The sequence below is a fragment of the Pelophylax lessonae genome (assembly GCF_965119305.1).
Source record: "Pelophylax lessonae genome assembly, chromosome: 3".
NCBI lineage: Eukaryota > Metazoa > Chordata > Amphibia > Anura > Ranidae > Pelophylax > Pelophylax lessonae.
The window spans coordinates 158,415,125-158,431,320 of NC_138770.1; the positions used below are offsets into that span (position 1 = coordinate 158,415,125).

Genomic DNA, 16,196 nt, shown 5'->3' on the forward strand with positions numbered 1-16,196 from the left:
TGTGTGTGTGTATATGTGTGTATATATATACACAATATATATATATATATATATATATTTCTTTTTTTTTAAACCTTTGATTGTGAGCATAATTCTTTCCAGAACCGTGCTTGTAATCCAAAGCACTCGTATATCAAAGCGAATTTCCCCATAAGAAATAATGGAAACTTAGATGATTCATTCCACAACCACAAAAAAAAAAAATGTGTCAATAGGAATGCATAAAGCAGAATCCAGCAGGAGCTACAGAGTATGAAAGAGGAGAGAGGCTCCTCTAAATGTAGCAGTATTATTACATTTAATGAAAGCACAACATTTAGCAACTCACATGGTTGATGATTAAAACAGGCACATCTATGCAGGCATCGGTGTAAAACTGACCAGATAGACCATCCTCCACCCCGCCATCAACGTCATCCTTTCCACACTGCGCTCAAGGAGTGCTTCAAGCCTCGCTTTCAGATCGCTCTGCTGCAGGGTAGTCTTCCCGGTCACGATTGCAGACTGACATCGGTGAGAGCTGGCAGTGCAGAGAATGGTCTATGTGGACAGCTTTACCCTGAATGCCTGCATACTGGGATGTGCCTGTTTATAAATCATCAACCATGTGAGTTGCAAAATTAATCATCAACCGTGTGAGTTGCTAAATGTTGTACCTTCATTAAATGTAACCATATTGCTAGCCCCTAATCACACTGGTATGACTTCAGGTACGACATGTGATTTACAAATCCTACCTGAAGTAGCATCTAATGTGTTTCTATGGCAGTATCCTAATAGGTACGATTTCAAGTAGTGCGATTTGAGAAGTAGTTTGTTTATTACTTTTATAGGTCTTCAGCACGATTTCACTGCCATAGACTATAATGTAAATCGTGCTGCAAATCGTACCTGTGTCTATATCAGCACTACGTGAGCCTGAAAGAAGTTAAATATTAACCCTTTGCTAGTTAAATTTTTGTTTCATGTGACAACACTGAAGATATTACACTTTGCTACAATGTAAAGTAGTGAATGTACAGCTGGTATAACAGTGTAAATTTTCTGTCCCCCTCAAAATAACTCAACACACAACCATGAATGTCTAAACCACTGGCAACAAAAGTGAGTACACCCCTAAATAAAAATGTCTAAATTAGGCCCAATTGGCCAATTTTCTTCCCCGATGTCATGTGACTCGTTAGTGTTACAAGGTCTCAGGTGTGAATGGAGAGCACGTGTGTCAAATTTGGTGTTATCGCTCTCACTCTCTCATACTGGTCACTAGAAGTTCAACATGGCACTTCATGGCAAATAACTCTCTGAGGATCTGAAAAAAATAATTGTTGCTCTACATAAAGATGGCCTAGGCTATAAGAAGATTGCCAAGACCCTGAAACTGAGCTACAGCATGTTGGTCAAGACCATACAGCGGTTTAACAGGACAGGTTCCACTCAGAACAGGCTTCACCATGGTCGACCAAAGAAGTTGAGTGCACGTGTTCAGTGTCATATCCAGAGGTTGTCTTTGGGAAATAGACATATAAGTGCTGCCAGCATTGCTTCAGAAGTTGAAGGGGTGGGGCCTGTCAGTGCTCAGACAATACGCTGCACACTGCATCAAATTGGTCTGCATGGCTGTTGTCCCAGAAGGAACCTCTTCTAAAGATAATGCACAAGAAAGCCCACAAACAGTTTGCTGAAGACAAGCAGACTAAGGACATGGATTACTGTAACCAAGTCCTGTGGTCTGATGAGACCAAGATAAACTTAATTGGTTCAGATGGTGTCAAGTGTGTGTGGCGGCAACCAGGTGAGGAGTACAAAGACAAGTGTGTCTTGCCTACAGTCAAGCATGGTGGTGGAAGTGTCATGATCTGGGGCTGCATGAGTGCTGCCGACACTGGGGAGCTACAGTTCATTGAGGGAACCATGAATGCTAACATATACTATGACATACTGAAGCAGAGCATGATGCCCTCCCTTCATAAACTGGGCCGCAGGGCAATATTCCAACATGAGAACTACCCCAAACACACCTCCAAGAAGACCACTGCCCTGCTAAAAAAGCTGAGGGTAAAGGTGATGGACTGGCCAAGCATGTCTCCAGACCTAAAACCTATTGAGCATCTGTTGGGCATCCTCAAATGGAATGTGGAGGAGCGCAAGGTCCGTGATGTCGTCATGAAGGAGTGGAAGAGGACTCCAGTGGCAACCTGTGAAGCTCTGGTGAACTCCATGCCCAAGAGGGTTAGGGCAGTGCTGTAAAAAAAAATGGTGGCCACGCAAAATATTGACATTTTTTGCCCAATTTGGACATTTTGACTTAGGGGTGTACTTACTTTTGTTGCCAGTGGATTAGACATTAATGGCTGTATATTCAGTTATTTTGAGGGGACAGCAAATTTACACTGTTATACAAGCTGTACACTCACTACTTTACATTGTAGCATTAAAAGATATGTTGTCACGTGAAAAGATATGGTTGGTGATTAAAACAGGCACATCTAAGTATGTAAGCATCCGGGGTAAAGCTGTCCGCATAGACCATCCTCCGCACCACCATTGACATCATCCCTTCCATGCTGCGCACCACGAAGGCTTCAAACCTTGCTTGCAGATCGCTCTACTGCAGGGTAGTCTTCTCTGTCACGATTGCAGACTGACAGCAGTGAGAGCCAGGGATGCAAAGGATGGTCTATGTGGACAGCTTAACCCGGATGCTTGCATACTTAGATGTGCCTGTTTTATTCATCAACCATGTGAGTTGCTAAATGTTGTACCTTCATTAAATGGAACCCTATTGCCTCTCTTCTCTTTTATACTCTGTAGCTCTTGCTAGATTTTGCTTCTAATCCCCTTGTTGATGCAGCCATTTGTGGATGGACATTTTATGGTTACACAACCTTTCACATTGCTATAATCTTTTTATGTAGACTATAAACTGAAGGACTTATGAATAAATGGTTGTGGAACTAATCATCTGAGTTTTCATTATTTTATATGGGGAAATTCACTTTGATATACGAGTGCTTTGGATTACAAACATGTTTCAGGAACTAATTATGCTCACAATCCAAGGTTTTATTGTACATATACAGTGTCTGGCCAAAAAAAAAAAAGTCACCACCAACAAAAAGGTCACATGTTGGACCGCCTTTAGCTTTGATTACGGCACGCATTCACTGTGGCATTGTTTCGATAAGCTGCTGCAATGTCACAAGATTTATTTCCACTGTTGCATTAATTTTTCACCAAGATTTTGTATTGATGATGGGAGAGTCAGACCACTGCGCAAAGCCTTCTCCAGCACATCCCAAAGATTCTCAGTGGGGTTAAGTTCTGGACTCTGTGGTGGCCAAACTATGTGTGAAAATTATGTCTAATGCTCCTTGAACCACTCTTTGAGCCCGATGAATCCTGGCATTGTCATCTTGGAATATGCCCGTGCCATCAGGAAGGAAAAAGTCCATTGATGGAATACCCTGGTCATTCAGTATATTCAGGTAGTCAGCTGACCTCATTCTTTGGGCACATGCAGTAACTATCCAATAGGATAGTTAGTGCATGCTTAGTTTAGTTAGTTGCTTCGTTAATTCCATGTGGCGACTTTCTTTTTGGCCAGTCAGTGTATTTTACTTACATTGTGTTCATGTACTTGAAAAAACTGTACTTTCCCTTTAAACATATATTTATAGTATTGTGTCTCATCATATGTATCTCTGGGGCTGCCATTCACTCATTAATCTTACAGTTCAATATCTTTTTTTTTCTCTTTTCTCTATGGACAGCTCTCAAATTCTTCCACACTGGAAGGCAAAGGGCAGCTGAAGTTTACCTCTGGGCGATGGAGCCCTCATCACAATTGTACCCAGGTGGCCACTGCCAATGATACCGCTATCCGAGGCTGGGACATTAGAACTATGAGGTAATAAATTAAGAAGCCTAATCTTTATTAATCAAAATCTAAACTTGTCGGTGGCGATCATCTGATTCTCAGTTCAAAAAGTGTTGCCGTCATATCTGCGCTGTGCTATGTGATTAGATTTTTTTTCTTTGTGCCTTAAGCAACACTATATATCATTTAGCAATAAGTGAATAAAACATTTTGCTTTTAATGAAAATCCTACTTGCATTGTATTTGAAAACAATTTTATATTACATGTTCATTTTTTTCCAGAAAAAAAAATGTCTAAATTGTTAATGGTAAAATCATAGATTTTGCTTACTTTAGGCAAGAAGTATATTGAGTTTGCAACACTTATTCTTTTATTAGCTGAAATTGATGACAGTGAAATTAGGTACATTTGAAAACATGACAAGAACATTTTATGAATATTTTGCAGTTTAAGTTTGGTTGACAGCAAAGGCTTGCTTCAATATTGTGATGTCTTAAAACAAATCGACAACGTGGATATGCTATAAGAATTTGAAAGTTGTAATTAAAGGAGTGTAGTGTTTGCTCAAATGGGCATACAGAGTCTTGTGCCCCTAGATGAATCTATATTCAGTTGTATAGTTGTATAAGAATGACAATTGTTATGGTACAGAGGAAAAAAAAGGTTTGTACTCGTTTACTATGCACAGTTGGTAAATAATTATTTGATCCCCTGCAGATTTTGTAAGTTTGCCCACTTACAAAGAAATCAAGGGTCTATCATTTTTATCATAGGTGTATTTTAAATGATAGAGACAGAATAATAACCACAAATCCAGAAAAACACATGATACAATTGCTATAAATTAAGTTGCAGTTCAGTAAATAAAATAAGTATTTGATCCCTAAGACAAAACATGACTTAGTACTTGGTGGAGAAACCCTTTTTGGCAAGCACCTTTCTTGTTGACCAGGTTTGCACACATCTCAGGAGGGATTTTGGTTCACACTTCTTTACAGATCTTCTCTTAATCCTTAAGGTTTCCTGGCTGTCTCTTGGTAATTTGAACTTTCAGCTCCCCCCATAAATTTTCTGTAGGATAAAGGTCTAGAGACTGACTAGGCCACTCCATGACCTTACGGTGCGGTATGCTTTGGGTCATTGTCATGCTGAAAGACCCACACACAACCTATGTTCATTGTCAGGGCAGAGGGAAGAAGCTTCTCATCCAAGATTTTACAATAGATAGCCCTGTCCATTGGCCCCTCAATGTGGCAAAGTCGGCCTGTACCTTTGGCAGAGAAACAGCCCCAAAGCATCATGTTTCCACCTCCATGCTTGACTGTTGGCATGGTGTTCTTATGGTCAAAGTCAGAATTTTTCTTCCTCCCCTGACTGTGACCCTCCTGACACTCTAGGTTCAGACATGTTGTGTACACCCTTAAATAACACACTGACACAATGTACATGACTTTAGCTTTCTCAAATTTACTTGAAAAAGAGAAGAGGCTCAAAAGGTATTGGTCAGTCAGGTCCTGGATAAACTGCCAAGACTAGGTTGAAATAGTTTTCAAGACAATTTTTTAAGTATCAGAAATAACAATCAAATGATATCAATGCACACAATAAAATATTCCCAATTAATAGATTACTCAAAGAAAATAGCTATTGAATGCTGTAGCTATCAATACTACTAATGGGGAACCCCAGGCATGCCTATAATACCCTTGATCCTAATGAGAGATGAGGTAATATAGGTATTAGTGACATGTCCCCTTCAAGAGCAGTAGAGCCGCAATGTTCAGAATGCAAGGCCTTGCAATGATCTTCACCGGCAGTTGGAGCTCAGAGAGAAAGGATCCCTAAGTGTGGCACAGTGATGAACAGTCAAGGCAAGCGATTCGTTCTGACTAATAGCAAGACTTTCAGCAATCCTTGTAGAGGATGTCTATTTACAGTGTTCAAAGTAATATGATGGTGGCTTGTGGCTTGATGTTGGGCAGGTTCCCTCTCACCAATCCTGGGAATTTTGATAACTTCTTGACAAATGATCCAAGTGGTTTCTACTTACTGGAGGCGGGCTGAGATGGCGATTAGTCTGCTGAATCAGCAAGTCGTCTAAATGCTTTCAGCAATTCCCCTTGTGTAACGCGCGACGCCTGACCCCCTGCGGCTGGAGCAGCAGAAGGCTGTGCACCGCGTAGTAGGCCGCAGTCATCTCGCACAGCGGTGAGAGGGTGTTCACTCGATGGGACCCGGGAAGCGCGAGAGCGTGGGCCTGCCCAGGCAGATCACTTTTTAGTCTCCCATAATTCTCCCCTAGACCAGATGGCTTGCTGGGAGTTGTAGTTCATGGACAGTTCTGCAGTTCAGCAATGTCTGCTCAGAAGACTATAGTTCCCACAATGCTCTCCTCTAGGCTCAGAAGTGTGATGAAAGCAATCTAAGCCCATCACTAGGGGGATACAGAGATAGTCTGGGATGGCAGAAGGCAAGCCTGCAAAATAACACATGTAATCTGCAGAGGCTTTCAGGAGCCAGGTATATGGACTTGATGATCCCATGGCCTCTATAGAGCCATTTTCCTGGTAATAGCCCAGTGATACCTGGTGTTGTTTTTTATTGCTGCTGTAGCCAATCTATTGCAAGTTTCAGGGAAGTGTTGAGAACACTTTAACTCGTTCACTGGCAGGTCCATAAGTCGTACATACCTACAGAACTGCTTTCTACTGGCCAGGTCCATGCGTAGGTCTAGGCGTAAGGACCTCATTCCTCCTTGTGTTATAAGTCCAGGGTCACTTCAATGTCCATTAGCTTATATCAGAACTGTTCAGCAGACTCTGCTGAACAAAACCTTAGCTCTGATCAGCAGATGACACCCCCGCACGATCTTGACCCCCCAACCCCCCGCCCCTCCCCCGCTCCCTTTACAACACGATCCTCCTCTGCCCTCCCGCTGGCTTATATGCTGCAGGGGACGCACAAATGTGCAACTAAAAAAAAAGTATAACCACCCCCTTAGCCACCATTCTGCCCCCCCCTCCTGTAGTGCCCCACATTCCCAATCTCCCGGGACCCCTCCCCACACTGCAGACAGCCGGCTTTCCCTCCCCGTCTGCCGCCGGCTGCTGCTCGGGAGGGATCCTGGATTGCTGGCTGTCAGGATGGAGAGCGGGGGGGGGTGCTGGTAAACATGTGTTTAGCAGCCCCCTTCCTTTCTTAGGTGAACATAGTGAGCAATCTGTACCGATCGCTCCCATGTTCAGCTGTCACTGTGGCATAGTAAGCAGTGTTCACTATAAAGATAATTAGGATCAGGCGCCCAGGAGGTCTAGGGCTATCAAAACAGATTAACAATTGCTGCCAATTATCTGTAAAAAAATGCAGTGATGCAATAAACCAAGATATAAAAATCTGCGCAACTATACAAATAAATAGGTGTCCTAAAGTGACAAGGGCATAACTAATTATACATATGTAAAATACATAGAAAATATAATGTGACAGGAAGTCAGGTAAATCTGGGGATGTAGTCACAGAGAGGAGACACATTCCCACCTGGTTTGGAAAGTTCACCAATTACTAGGGTGTCGGCTGCCAAAGGCAGCAGGAAGGTGTAAAGAAGTTGAAAGGCCTTCAGCTGTTCGGAATGAGGAAATGAAGGCCTCTATAATTTGTCCAGAGGAAGTCTCAGGATTGCTGCCTCCTGTTGCCGTGTGGGCTGGGAGAGGAGGACAGACAGATTTGTGCCTCCCGACGCTGAGGAAGCCTGGGAGAAGGACTGCTGCCTCCTGTCGCCGTGTGGGCTGGGAGAGGAGGACAGACAGACGTGTGCCCCCTGAAAGCTGTGTGAGCATGGGGAAGACCTCCTAAAGCGATGTGAAGCTGAGGAGGGTAACAAGTGTGAAGACTACTTGAAGTGAGGTCTTGGATCGGTTCTAGGTGAAAAGAAACCATTGGACATTTCCTGTGTGAAGGGGAAATTAACCAGTTGTGAAGACTTCTCAAAGGTGAGAAAACAAACTATTTCTATGTGGAAGAAATAAAGGAATGTTTGCCATATGAAGAGGAAAAGGGACATGTTCTATATGAAGAGTAAAGGGACCTGTTAAATGAACATGTGCTGTGTGAAGAGATAAAACATGGACTGTTGAGTATCCGCTGTAGGATAAGAAAGTCTGCCCAACAGTAGGTTGGGGACAGACTCTTAGGTAGGTTCCAGTGTGAGAAGGTAGCCGCCCACAGAGGCAAGGATTTATTTTGTCTTTTATTTTATTTTGTTGGTTTTGACGCTTGCAGTCTGGTGAAGAAAAAATGCATTAATAAACCAAACTGTTGTTTGCAAGCACTTCTCGGCTATCTTCTTGTGAAACCGCACCCCCCAAGGGGTCATCCATGCCCGCCACCGAGCTAATCCCTCACATATGGTGGAGGTATGCAGTGGACAGAAGCAGAGATCCCTGCAAGGAAGTGCATATGTTTGATGAACTTTATCTGGTGCATGAGATTGCACAATCTATGTGTACAGGAGAGAAGATCCTGAAAGAGAAAAAACGTGTTTTAAAGAGACAGCGTTCTCAAAATTTTTGATGAACTTTGTTGTGTCTGGTGCAAAGGACTGCACAAACTGTGTGCGCAGGAAAAGAGATCTTGCAAGAGAGAGAAAAACTACATGAGTTAAAGAGACAGTGGTCTGAAAATTTTTTGCTGGACTGTGAAAAATTTGTTTGTGGAGTTATTGAAGATGGGGCGATCAAAACGCCTGAAAAATGCAAAGATAGATGAAATGAGAGACCGGATTCTATGGATGGAGGGGATGTTACCGTCTGAACGAGCCCCATCCATGCCTAAAGAGAGTCTACAAAAGAGGAAGGTTGTTGTCCCTAGCAACACTGATGAAACTGCTATGGAGACGCAGTGTGCTCAGATGAAAAGTAAACTCAAAATGGGGGAGATGCTGAAACAGCGGAGCTTTGCAGCTCAACAAAAGGCTCACCAAGAGAGCATGGCAGACTGGAAACCGAGACGCCAGCAGCCAATGGAGGCCATCGGTTTGGAGGAAACCGAGTATGTGTGCAGGGCTGAGTTCAGGGTTCGTACGGTCATGAAAATCCCGGAAAAGTCATGGGATTTTGACATGACACTTTCCAGGCCTGGAAAAGCCCTGGAAAATGGGCAAACTTACTAAGTTTTGGAAAAGTCATGGAAAAGTGTTGTGCAACTATTTATTTTTGTCTCCGGGCCCCCTGTATTCTGTGGGAGCGGGGGACAGTAAGTGGACTATTTTCTGTGTTTCGGGTTTAGGCGGATTAATCAGCCACAGTGCACTGCACAGCTGAAGCCTGATCACTGGTCTCTTCAATATGAATAGACCGTGACAGGCTGGGAACTCTGCGGCGGATTGATCCGCTGAAACTGAAACAGAGAAATTGTGCATTTACTCCAGTGCTCTCTGCTTCCCCTGTGCTCTCCGCCCCCCCCCCCTAGTGCTCTTCTATCTTCATGTCCGCAGTCCCTGACTATCCCCTGTAACATGTCCGCAGTCTCTGACCATCTCTTCTACCATGTCCGCAGTCTCTGACCATCTCTTCTACCATGTCCACAGTCTCTGACCATCTCTTCTACCATGTCCGAAGTCTCTGACCATCCCCTGTATCATGTCTGCAGTCTCTGACCATCCCCTGTATCATGTCTGCAGTCTCTGACCATCTCTTCCACCATGTCCGCAGTCTCTGACCATCTCTTCTACCATGTCCACAGCCTTTGACCATCTTCTGTACCATGTCCACAGCCTTTGACCACCTCCTGTACCATGTCCACAGCCTCTGACCACCTCCTGTACCATGTCCACAGCCTTTGACCACCTCCTGTACCATTTCCACAGCCTTTGACCACCTCCTGTACCATGTCCACAGCCTCTGACCACCTCCTGTACCATGCCCACAGCCTCTGACCACCTCCTGTACCATGTCCACAGCCTCTAACCACCTCCTGTACCATGTCCACAGCCTCTAACCACCTCCTGTACCATGTCCACAGCCTCTGACCACCTCCTGTACCATGTCCACAGCCTCTGACCATCTCTTCTATCATGTCCGTAATCTCTGACCATCTCTTGTCTTTTATCATGTCTGCAGTCTCTGAGGGGGTCTGGAGAGGAGTCAAAAGTGGGAGTGCTGTCAAGATGGGGATCACAGGAGAAGTCAGACATGTGTGGACTGGGGAGAGGAGACTACAGGATAAAACCAGAGCATGATGCACCTAAGAGTAGGTCAGTGACAGTGCTGCCCGGCCAGTCTGAGGGGGGGGGGTCACTGATGTAAGGGGGCACTGTTATAAAGGTTCCTCCTTATATCAGGACGCCCCCCTCCCTTCCTTAGTGCATTCACTCTGTGGAAAGTGGTCTCTGGTCACCAGAGTCCCCCCTACATCAGAGTTCTCAGCTTTTTCACCTGTGCGCCTGAAGTGACACCCGCTCCGAGCAGCGGCAGTGGTGCTTCCATCTCATCCACTGTAAAACAAGGGACCATTTGAGTCGCGCTGTATCCAGAAACGAAACCTTAACTGCAGAGGTACTGTACACTACAAAGATTGTCATTTATTTTAGTAAAAATATGCTGGGTGTGACATGGATTTTCTTCTTATTTAACATGTATACATAGACATTTCATGAAACTTTAGGTCATGAATATTTACGTGAAGTCATGGAAAAGTCATGGAATTTTATTGGTAAAAATGTGTATGAACCCTGTGAGTTGGATGCCTTGCAACTGAAAATGGAAGAAAAGGAACAAGCCTTGGAATTGCTTAAGATGGAGCATAGAAACTTGCAGGAAACAAATGAACTACTCAAGTCTCATGTGTCACAGTGGGAAGAAACCACTGCTCTTCTTTTGGTCGAGTTGCAAAAACGTCAAGACACTATAAAGGAGAAAGATACCATCTTTATGGAGAAGGAAATTGAAGTTAAGACTTTGCAGGAGCAAAGTATGTGTGAAATGTTGGAGTTGCGTAATCAGCTGGAAAAAAGTCTTCAGTGTTTGGAAGCTACAAAAATAGACCTGCAGGGGGCGCAGGAACAGAATGTTGCTCTGAAAACGACATTGTCTCTCAGCGACAACGAGAAAAGTGAAAGAGAGGCTAAATTAGTGAGTACTGTGTATGAGCTCACCACTTTGAGCAATGTGGTAGATGAATTACGTGCAGACTGTGAAAGTTGGAAAGGTGAAGCCCAACGTTTCCAGCAGCAGTTAAAGGAGAAAGAAGCCTGTGTGGCAGAATTACAGTCTCATTCCCAGAAACTAGCCAATGAGGTGAAGGCTCTTATGCAGGGAAAAGGAGATTCGGAACACAAGAGAAAAAAAATAGAGGCACAGCTGCAGGAATCGCAAGTCAAGGTGTCAGAAGGTGACCGAGTATGTGCTAAGCTGTCAGAGAAGGCAAACCGACTGCAGGTTGAGCTGGACAATGTTACAAATCAGCTTTCTCAAGCAGACAGCAAATCTAGAGAAATTGCGGAAGATTTTTCTATCTTGGAATCACAGCTGCAAGACACGCAGGAACTCTTACAAGAAGAGAGGTGTCAAAGGCTGAGTTTTAGCACAAAGCTCAAACAAATGGAAGATGTGAAAAATGGCTTCCTGGAACAATTAAAAGAGGAGGAAGCAAAGAAAAACCTATCAGAGCAAGTCGCAACATTGCAAGCTCAGATAGCGGATATGAAAAAACGCATGGAAGAAAGCGTTGGTTCATTAGAGTGTGTTGAAATGTGAAAAAGAAGTTGGATCAGATGCTTGGTGAGAAGACTGTGTCTGCAAAATATGCAGAAGAACGCGACCGTGCAGAAGCGGAGGCGCGTGATAACGAGAGCAAAGCCCTGTTCTTGGCTCGCTCTTTGGAGGAAGCTCTAGAGTGTAAGGCTGAACTAGAAAGTGTTAACCAACAGCTGCGTACGGAAATGGAAGAATTGGTCAGCTCCAAGGATGATGTTGGGAAAAGTGTTCAGGAGCTAGAAAAGTCTAAGCGAGCCTTAGAACAGAAAGTAGAAGAGATGAAGATTCCGTTGCAGGAACTGGAAGAGGAATTACAGGCAACAGAGGATCTGTCCCAAAGAGGGGATAGTGTGCCTGATGCAGTTTTTAAAAGGATCAGTGTTTTGGGGTCTGTCCTGAGTGAGCCTCAGAAATGTGATGACATGTGGCTTGAATCACCCCTTTGGAATAAACCGTTCCTTCAAAAACTTCAAGCATTGGAAAATGTATCATTAGAACTTCAGCAAACAACGGAGCTGTGTAAGAAATGTGATGATTTCTCAGTTCAGGCTGAAAACCTAGTGGAGAAAACTAAAACATGTGATATAAATCTGGGAGAAAAAAGCAAACGCCACCTAGTGGAGAAAACTAAGGCTGTTGGTGAAAACGTGAAGCAAATGAATTTCAAGTGCCTTTCAGAGAATATTTCCAAAATGGAACTGGTGAAAGACAGGTGGCAGAAGTTTGAGCGTGATCTTGAGATACATTCCTGGTGGAATTCAGATAGAGAAAAGGAACTAGGGGACCTTGAACGGTCAAATAGTTCAGCAGAAAGTGCATTGAAGAAACCTGTAAAAGAATGTGTTGCAGTTCCATGCTTCTTCACTGACGCAGAGAGGAGGTCTATAATGGATACCACCCAGATCGCTTGGTTCAACTGTGTTGTTGCCTTTGACCCATATGTTGGTGGAAGGAAATTTAATGATGTCGCTGGAAAAATGAACAGGGGTCACTTTGAAGAAGTGTGTGACAGCCTGTTGTGGCAAATGGAAGGCCCTCTGCACGGCATCTTAGAGCAAGCTAAGCTCAAGAAACAAAGAGTCAATGATTGTGTACACAATTTTGGTTGGTGGTGCGCTTCAGAAGTGGACATAAAGTAAAATAAAGTGAATGTATAAACTGACGTGGTAAAAAGTGTTCTAGTGATAAAAAGTGCTGTCGCTGGATAATACAAGGTGATCAAATTACTTCATATATAAATATCATATATAAATATCAATATAAGTAAACCATTCCAGTATATCTTCTATACAATAAAGTGCTGAGTGTTTAAACTTTCCTAAGAGATGTCAATAAATATGCCGTAGACAAGATAAAAATATAAATAAACTTCAAAAAAGATACAAAGTGCTATGTGCTATTTTTCTTCAATCAAAAATAAATAAATAAATTAGGTGCTGTGTTTATAGTGTCCATATATACAAAAATCCAGAATCAGGTGTAATTCCCTTCGATATCATCAAATAAAACACGGTGCTCTCATGCAAAATATGGGTGTTGTGACTTGTTGCCTCCACCAGGTGTCACATCTAGGTGCTCTATATTCTCACCTCAATAAGGTGTGTATTGCGCCTGTATACAAAACTTAGCCTCCGAGTATCATATAGGCTTTTACTTATTCCGGTATCTTGTTCCAACCTCCGAGTGTTTCTTGTCCTGTCCTGTTAGTATTTTGGGGTGCATAAACTTTACGTCCTTAACTCCTTATCGTGGCCTCGGGCTCAGTGAAAACAGAGGGCAATCATGGTGCAGTGTGTCAAATCAGATTTATTATTAAAAACGTAGTTGCACTTACAATTTGTAGATCATTTGTTTGCAGAAAAAATCTCAATACAACGTGGGGAGCGTTATCGCTCCGATCTCTAACGTCACTTCCGGTAGTCTGGTAGTCTGGCGGCTCCTCCTACGCGTTACGTCACATCACGTGACTTCCTCAGGGAGTCACGTGATGTGACGTAACGCGTAGGAGGAGCCGCCAGACTACCGGAAGTGACGTTAGAGATCGGAGCGATAACGCTCCCCACGTTGTATTGAGATTTTATCTGCAAACAAATGATCTACAAACTGTAAGTGCAACTACGTTTTTAATAATAAATCTGATTTGACACACTGCACCATGATTGCCCTCTGTTTTCACTGAGCCCGAGGCCACGATAAGGAGTTAAGGACGTAAAGTTTATGCACCCCAAAATACTAACAGGACAGGACAAGAAACACTCGGAGGTTGGAACAAGATACCGGAATAAGTAAAAGCCTATATGATACTCGGAGGCTAAGTTTTGTATACAGGCGCAATACACACCTTATTAAGGTGAGAATATAGAGCACCTAGATGTGACACCTGGTGGAGGCAACAAGTCACAACACCCATATTTTGCATGAGAGCACCGTGTTTTATTTGATGATATCGAAGGGAATTACACCTGATTCTGGATTTTTGTATATATGGACACTATAAACACAGCACCTAATTTATTTATTTATTTTTGATTGAAGAAAAATAGCACATAGCACTTTGTATCTTTTTTGAAGTTTATTTATATTTTTATCTTGTCTACTGCATATTTATTGACATCTCTTAGGAAAGTTTAAACACTCAGCACTTTATTGTATAGAAGATATACTGGAATGGTTTACTTATATTGATATTTATATATGATATTTATATATGAAGTAATTTGATCACCTTGTATTATCCAGCGACAGCACTTTTTATCACTAGAACACTTTTTACCACGTCAGTTTATACATTCACTTTATTTTACTTTATGTCCACTTCTGAAGCGCACCACCAACCAAAATTGTATACATTGTATTAACTGGTTCCTGGTACCAGTACTGTGGTGCAGCAGCAAGAAGGGAAACACACATATCCTCAGATAGCGCAGGAACCACCCATACATATAAGAATGATTGTGTACAGCTGTATGGAGAGGCAACTCAAGTCACAGAGGGACGTCAAGAGTCCCTACTTGGAACAAAGCTTAGTGAAGCAGAGGTTCTCAAAGTTTTTTGGAAATCATTTATGGATTGCAGAGAGAGGCGGCTCAAGAATGTTGAAGACATTAAGACTAGCCCAATTGAGTTGCCTATGGATCACGGTCCTCCATGGCGGATAGGACAGATGGTTATGAGGGACAAGCTGTCTGACATTTATGAGAAATCTGTCAATGAAGATGACAGAAACGAGAAGGAGCAAAATGATGCCAAAAATGCAGTTGAAGAATGTGTATATGAGATGAGAGACAAACTGTGTGGCATTTATGAGAAATCTGTCAATGAAGATTACAGAAACAGTTTCATCCGGAAGCTGGAGGATACTAGGAGGCTTATCAGTGAGAGTCAAGAGAAGTGCCTGACACATGCGTGTCTGGAAATCTGTGTCCCAACCCTAGGGTTGAAACAAGAGGGGGGGGTATGTAACATGAAGTCAGGTAAATCTGGGGATGTAGTCACAGAGAGGAGACACATTCCCACCTGGTTTGGAAAGTTCACCAATTACTATAGGGTGTCGGCTGCCAAAGGCAGCAGGAAGGTGTAAAGAAGTTGAAAGGCCTTCAGCTGTTCGGAATGATGAAATGAAGGCCTCTTTAATTTGTCCAGAGGAAGTCTCAGGATTGCTGCCTCCTGTCGCCGTGTGGGCTGGGAGAGGAGGACAGACAGATGTGTGCCTCCCGACGCTGAGGAAGCCTGGGAGAAGGACTGCTGCCTCCTGTCGCCGTGTGGGCTGGGAGAGGAGGACAGAAAGACGTGTGCCCCCTGAAAGCTGTGTGAGCATGGGGAAGACCTCCTAAAGCGATGTGAAGCTGAGGAGGGTAACAAGTGTGAAGGCTACTTGAAGTGAGGTCTTGGATCGGTTCTAGGTGAAAAGAAACCAATGGACATTTCCTGTGTGAAGGGGAAATTAACCAGTTGTGAAGACTTCTCAAAGGTGAGAAAACAAACTATTTCTATGTGGAAGAAATAAAGGAATGTTTGCCATATGAAGAGGAAAAGGGACATGTTCTATATAAAGAGTAAAGGGACCTGTTAAATGAACATGTGCTGTGCGAAGAGATAAAACATGGACTGTTGAGTATCCGCTCTAGCATAAGAAAGTCTGCCCAACAGTAGGTTGGGGACAGACTCTTAGGTAGGTTCCAGTGTGAGAAGGTAGCCGCCCACAGAGGCAAGGATTTATTTTGTCTTTTATTTTATTTTGTTGGTTTTGACGCTTGCAGTCTGGTGAAGAAAAAATGCATTAATAAACCAAACTGTTGTTTGCAAGCACTTCTCGGCTATCTTCTTGTGAAACCGCACCCCCCAAGGGGTCATCCACGCCCGCCACCGAGCTAATCCCTCACAATAAATTCAATAAAGTGCACAGTGCTAAATGACAAGTGGTTACACAAAAAAACTATATGCATGCGATCATTGATCAACCATGCAACAGTTGAGATAATTTATGCAAAACATGTGTTTTACCATAAACTGATGAAATGATCTGTGCAAAGTACCGTACAGAATATATAAAGTGTTTGTGCAATAT

At 43.1% G+C, this 16,196-nt stretch overlaps 1 protein-coding gene across 1 annotated transcript in view; it reads left to right on the forward strand.

The window, feature by feature from the left end:
• The window catches only part of EIPR1 (EARP complex and GARP complex interacting protein 1), a 459,494-nt gene that overhangs the window by 389,772 nt on the left and 53,526 nt on the right, over window positions 1-16,196 (forward strand). The window contains exon 6 of the mRNA XM_082251893.1: window positions 3,771-3,907. Within this exon, the coding sequence (XP_082108019.1) occupies window positions 3,771-3,907 (137 nt within the window). The remainder of the gene's footprint in view (window positions 1-3,770; window positions 3,908-16,196) is intronic.